Below are 7,084 nucleotides of genomic sequence, written 5' to 3' on the forward strand. Positions count from 1 at the left end.
CATATATATATATATATATATCAATTAAAAAAAAAATCCATAAAGGAAGTAAAAAGGATGATAATTTGAGTCTGTTGTCACATTACAATTACAATAGTAAGCACTTTTGATATTGCTTAAGCAATCTGTATCTTCACAATACACCAGTATGAATATTTAATATGAATGTCATCTTTTTTACTTTTTGAACATATGCTCAAGAAGTATAAAAAAATTTAAATATCCAAATAATTGATAGATCATACTCATTATTTGTTTTGAATGTACTAGTAATAATAATTCAGTTTGTATTATATTTTCTTCGGTACGTAACATGCAGCTCGAAGTGTTTTAGAAACAGATTTAAATAAAATATGATTAAATAAACACGGACAATAAAACCATAAAATGCCATAGAAAAACCTGATTCAAGCACATGGAACAAAATAGAAGTGTCAGATATATATATATATATATATATTTTTTTTTTTTACTGATTATTTATAATCTTTTGTTAAACTATTGCTTGATTATTACCATGGACACACACGGCAGTGGCATAGTATTTTGGACATGTACCATTAACATTTCATTAATATAACATTAACATTGTATTCTTTTAAGTACTTTGGAGTAACATAAAAATACCATAGTACATTAAAAGTATACATAGTACACCATAGTGCCACTGTATTACTATCTAATGCCATCACTATACCATGGTACCACGGTACATTTTTATTTTTGTAAGGTCAAAAATCAGGATGTAATTGGTCCTTCTGAATAAGCAGTGAGGATCATGTTGTGTTTGTCTGCACATGTAAACATTCAAGCAGTACATTAACACATGGTGGGCATATGCTCACACACTTCACTTCATTTGCCATTGCTATGTGATATTTCTGCTCTAATGTCCTATATGAGTCTATTAAAATATTACATAAATCACAGCTAAAATGAATGAAAGAGCCCACTTTGATCAACTGCAGGGGTTTCCATTTCAGTCGTAAAGGCGTTTTTAAAGGTGTGCGTTGATGAACTAACATTTTGTGCATATACAAATCCCTTTTATTGATACTCTAATATAGCTCAGCTATATTAAAACACATATTTATTTATTTACTGTTATTGTATTTATTTGTTTGTTTTTGGTATTTAATTTCATAAGCTTTTACGGTCCCGTGTTCTATGTCAAGCCTAAACACCTTTGTATGTAGACAACTGCTGTGCATTTGTTCTCTACTGCCCCATAAAGATGACGTTATGCTGCAGATCCGGGGCTGACGTTGCTCGCTCTCGCGATATTTCGGCGTAAAACCAGGTTTTGAAACTAACCCCCCTCCCGTGCCGTCCCCTCCCACGCCCCAGCGCGCTGTGTTGGGATAGTGGCAGTATAAAGTATATCTTCCATCCGAGACAGATAAGAAGCGCCAGGCTAGAGGGGATGAAGATGGCGGACGCCAAGCAGAAAAGGAACGAACAGTTAAAGCGCTGGATAGGCTCGGAGACGGATCTTGAGCCGCCCATCCTGAAGAAGAAGAAAACGAAGGTGAAGTTCGACGATGGCGCCGTGTTTCTTGCCGCCTGCTCGAGCGGCGATACGGAGGAGGTGCTGCGAATGCTCGACCGCGGCGCGGACATCAACTACGCCAATGTAGACGGACTCACCGCTCTGCACCAGGTAAGTTAAGGGCGGCTGTTGTGCACGGATCCATGTATGCGGACGCTTTGCTGGCTGGCTGTGTTTACTCAGCCCGACACCACTTTACCATCATCACCATCTTCGTCGGGCCGGTTTGCGGAACCACGTAGCCGCTGGCGCTAATCGGGCTCTGATTGAAACGGATATTTGCTTTTTATGCGCACTGTGCTATATCGATGTTCCCGGAATAATCGTATTTGTGTGTAAATGAGTTTGTGAAGGCAGGAAGAGGACTGTCTGACTGATTCTCGGGTGTGTGTTAGCTGCTGGTTAGCCTGTTAGCCGCTCAGCTCATAGATAAGAGCAAGTAGATACAGCACAGTAACAGTTGAATCTGTTTATAAACTGATCGAGTGGATGTGCATGGGTTTTGTCATATACTATAGATTCACGGAACCGACTCGTAAATGTGTCTTGATCCGCTGGACACCATTGAAATTACGTTGAGAAAGTGCATAGCAACCAGTTAGCACGGCTGTGTATTTGGAAAGAGGCTTCCCAGTTGACACGTATGTTGCTTTGGAGATTATTGACTGAAAATGTGGCATTCATGGGGAAAGACTCCGTATAATACGAGTTCTGTGTGGCAAGGTGAATAATATAAAACGTGACGATGAGCGAGCGCAATAAAGTCAAAGTCGCGCAGTTTATAACGAATAATTCATTCAAAAAACGAAAACGCTGTCATAATATACTCTTTCATGTTGTGACAAACCCTTGTGACTTATTTACTTGTGTGAAGCTTCAAAGATGATATTTGGCAGAATGACAGCTCCGGTCACCATTCGCTTTCAGTGCATCTTTTTCATACAATGCAGTTGAATGGCAACTTGCGCTGTCAGTTCTTAAAATTATTCTTGACATCTACACTGGCGATCCACATGAGAAAGTAAGTCAGAACGTCTCGAAACATAATGAATTTAAACAAACCGTGACCCAATTTTCCATTATTTTTTAGTGTACTGTCGCTTTGAGACGTAGTTTCCTTGGCTTGTCTGTAAACATCCGTGAAAGATGTCCCACTAGTTTCGTTTTTCCATTAAAAACTGTTTTTTTTTTTTGCAACAACAACAAAAAAAGTATGTGGCAAAGATAGAAGTAGCACTTTCTGTCAATTACTAATTGAATTTGTCTAGGAATCTAGGAAAACAATGATAATAATAAAATACTTTTTGTGCTTGGTCATACCTGTTAGTGTCTGTATATTGTCTTAAAATGTAGTAAGATTTCTACTTAGAATTTTTGGGCATCATAGGCACAATCAACATGTTTATTTAGATGTTAAGGCTTATTGAGTAATTCAAAGTCAAAGTGCATTAAAGTAACTTTTTGTAATTCAACTAGAGGTTCAGGATGTCACAACACTGTTGTTAGGTCTCTAAAACGTCTACTCTATACGTATCATGCATTTCAGCAGGAAAAGTGTCAAATTTACATTGTAAAGCATAATATCTAAGGCCCTGCAATGAGTCTGATGGGTTTGATGTGGCTGTAAGTGACTTGTCACAACACTGTTGGTTAGGTCTCTAAAACGTCTACTCTATACGTATCATGCATTTCAGCAGGAAAAGTGTCAAATTTACATTGTAAAGCATAATATCTAAGGCCCTGCAATGAGTCTGATGGGTTTGATGTGGCTGTAAGTGACTGCAGGAGGTTGTCTGTACAGGCTCATGCGTTTAAAAGCACTTGCCTTTTTTTGGGCCGGTGTTCAGACAGGGGGAGGAAAGAATTTGGATGCAGCTCTTGAGACCTAACATGAGAGGCTCCTTTCTCTATTGGGTCTGCTGTGTGTGTTTATGTATGTGGACATGTGAGGGAACAGAGAGTTTTAGCATGTGACCAGCAGGCAGTGAGTTCATAGCGAATGGTGTTTGTTTTTAAGCATGCTGATCTCGCTATTAAAGATGCACAGGTTTAGCTGTGCTGGAGGCATTTTGTATATAAATTATGTACATCTTCTAGTAGGTCTCGCAATTGTACTTGGTTTGACGATTGCATCAAGAAATGAGAATTTGCGTGTTTTCAAAAAATGGGTCACATGTCTGTTCTAACAAGGGGAATCGGTTGCAACTAACAGTATAATTGTATGTAGTTTGTTGTATGGCTTATAAAAATATCTAACTTTTCAAGTAGAAGAGAAGATGCTTTCTGTAATTTGTTGCTGCGTTAAATCTTTTGCGTCGATTCAGTCTCTTTTGCAGCAAATTCACCTGTAACTTGGTGATGCAACTGATACAATATTATCTATTTATTTATTTCTTTTTCATGTGTTCACCTGGTAAATTGAAGTGTATTTTTTAGCTGTTGTGGATGTCCCATTTACACCCCTACATGTTATAGAGAAACCTGAGGATTTAACAAGCTGCTTGGCTAGGTGTTGCTCAATTTCACTAGTAAAGAATGATTGATTACACTTTTATTGCGTTCCCCTGTTTAAATGCACAAGAGTGTTTGTGTACTGCAGGCCTTTTAATTGAACAATTCCCTTTTATTTATGTAACTCTAGACTTGAATTGAAAGGCAGATTACAATCCTCAGCTTGACTTTAGAGATATAGGGGTTTGGAGTCATGTGCTTTTTAAGTTGTATACGTTTATTTAGACTGCAATATGACAGCAAAAGTTGGTTCAGGCAGTGTTTTGGTCGCCCTGGGCTCTCCCAGCATAACCCTAATGTCACACGCACGGCAATGTTTTGACTGAGCTACAATTAGGTTTTATTGTTCATGCAAAATGGTGCATTGACTGCTCATTTTCATATTAATTGCAGATCTTAATATTATGTTGAAGATTAAAAGCATGGGACTCATACTGAAGGTAGCACAGGGATTCGATTGGGAGCAGTCCCCAGTCGGGACTGTTTCACCTCATCTGTGCTGCAACAGGTAGTGACCTCACTTTCAGTGCACTGCTGTGTTTGTCCAGGGAGGTTCCAGTGACTGTTGTAGCAGTACGGCTAGGGTTATAAATATCACGTGCAGGCAAGTGCACGAACGCTAACTTTAGCACCCAGTCACATTCTGCGCTGCTCAATCTCATAGTTAAGAAACCTGGCATGGGCTTCTGATGTCTGTTTTCCGCTCACATGTTGTGCGGATTGATGTTTCAAACCAAAAGTTACTTTGCAGCCCTCTAAGAACACCTTGGCAATTGAATCGCCATTGGCTAGTAAATTTTTTAGTTTACTCGCCAGACTGATATATATGTATATATATATATTTATATATGTATATATATGTGTTTGTTTGTAAAATGGCACAGTTTTATAAATATCTGAAAGTACACTCTTAACATGAGTCAGTCAAGCATTATAATATGATAATCAATATTATTTAATGATAGAACTTTAGTAATTAGAATTAAAACTTGATAACCATGTATGAATGCATATTAGTCATTTTAACTGAACTTCGGACTGGTGGTGGTGCTTTTTTGGTCATTCAGTGTTTCTGTAAAAAAAAAAAAAATGGGGGAAAAACTAACAAAAAATACTGCAACAATGATAATAATGATACGAATTCTACTAATAAGAACAATATAAAACGCACTAAGGATTAATGAGCTACTGGATTCATGAATATTAATCAGGTTGTGTGCGTTCGCTCGAACTGATTTGCTGAAATCAAAAGAGGGACGATAATAGGTGAGCGCCAGCCAATGAGATTGCCGTGTGCGCATTAGTTCCGCCCACTACCGGAGAAAGCGGTAGTGTCGCCCAGAGTGAAGATGTAGTCGCATATGCGAGTGATTTACTCGCAGTGTAGAGGGTTGCTTTGTCAGAGCCATGTGCTCTGCGCATGTGTCGTGTTTGAATCAGTCTTGCATCATGTTGTGATCTTTTTTGCCCCTAATTTCTTTACAAATGCTGAAAATGCTTTTTTTTTAAATTACAAGAAATTATCCATAAATGATTGAACCTTTCGAAGCCCATTGAGAACACGCCCACCATTGCATTTGCATTACTTTCTTAATATATTTATATTTTTAATTAGATTTATATCAAAGTATACTTAAATTAATTTTACATAAAAATTAAGGCTATTTTTTCATTAATTAGCCAAAACCTTTGCTTTATGACATTATTTCCATAATATAATTTTAAAATATAGCTTATAAAGTTATTATTTACCAAGTAAATAAGTATTTATGCATCAATGCAGTGTTTAATTTATTATTTAATAAATGTATAAAAGGTCCTTAAAATAGATGGATAATAATTTTTTTTACTATAGTCAAGCGCATTTTGCATAAAAGGCTGCTTTTACAACCTTTGCATTGACATCATTTCCCTAATATATGTAAAAAAAAAAATCTAATTATTTATAACAAACTATTTAGAACACTATTTAACTATTTAGACTGCTTATTTAGAACAAAATAAATGAGTATTTATGCTTTATTGCAATGTTTAATTTATTGTTGTTTAATAAAAAATAATATTGGGGTAAAATGTTACCCAGTTTGACATGTTTCCATGAAATTTTCCCACATAGGAGTGTTGACAGAATTATATGGTAGGCTACGTCTTTCATGTATATAATCATTCCAGTTAACCAGATAAAGAAAATAGCTGAATTAATCTAGTGGCTCAACAACTTTGTGGAGGCGGTATGCAAATAGAGGTGAGAAACTGCAGATTACACCCGAGGCCTGAAGCGTTGGTGTCTGCAAGTCTCTTCCTTAATGTTTTCCAAGGATGAGTGTTTCAGAACTGCAATATCTTTCAAATTTAAGGTTTACGTGCACATGATCTGTTTGACCTGGTATGTAGGCACAGTCCGGCGTAGGCCTTTTAGTCTGAAAAATGTCATTTTCGACATAGGTGGAATCTTCCGCAGTGCTGTCATCGGTGAGGTCAGAGTTTAGGTAGGTTTCAGTAAGAGAAGGTAGGTGAAGATATGTGGTGGTGGTGTGTCGGGTGGGGAGGGTTGTGGCTGTGTCGTTCTGTGCCTGCATTCCTGTCGTGTCTCTCTTTGGAAACCATGGCAGACCCAGAATTCCTCAGCTGTCACTTACGCCCCCAGCCAAAACAGTCTCCACCTCCACAGTCACACCGTTTTACTCACAAACAGAGGCACATGATGAGGCATAATTAAAGGGTTAGTTCACCCAAAAATGAAAATTAGCCCATAAATTACTCACCCTCAAGTCATCCTAGGTGTATATGACTTTCTTCTTTCAGACTTTTCCAGTTGGAGTTATATTAAAAATTGTCTTTGATCTTTCAAGCTGTTTAATGCCACTCAGTGGGTGTTGCATACATCAGTCCAAAAGAAGTTAAATAAAAAGCGCCCATCCATTAAAAAAAAGTGTCTCACAGCTCCGCAGCGCTGAACTCATACGTCATCCGCCCGGAGCAGCTTCCGTGTACAATTGTTGGCGCAAGCTACATTAAAGTGAT

General features: G+C 37.6%; 1 protein-coding gene across 3 annotated transcripts in view; it reads left to right on the forward strand.

The window, feature by feature from the left end:
• Positions 1–1,339: 1,339 nt before the first annotated feature.
• The window catches only part of ppp1r12a (protein phosphatase 1, regulatory subunit 12A), an 83,669-nt gene continuing 77,924 nt past the window's right edge, over positions 1,340–7,084 (forward strand). For all 3 annotated transcript variants that reach the window (XM_016564123.1, XM_016564122.1, XM_016564125.1), the window contains exon 1: positions 1,340–1,660. In XM_016564123.1, coding sequence (XP_016419609.1) covers positions 1,424–1,660 — 237 coding nt within the window. In that variant the 5' untranslated portion in view covers positions 1,340–1,423. The remainder of the gene's footprint in view (positions 1,661–7,084) is intronic.

Source organism: Sinocyclocheilus rhinocerous, unplaced genomic scaffold (genome assembly GCF_001515625.1).
Source record: "Sinocyclocheilus rhinocerous isolate Xijiao unplaced genomic scaffold, SAMN03320098_v1.1 scaffold1642, whole genome shotgun sequence".
Classification (NCBI taxonomy): Eukaryota; Metazoa; Chordata; class Actinopteri; order Cypriniformes; family Cyprinidae; genus Sinocyclocheilus; species Sinocyclocheilus rhinocerous.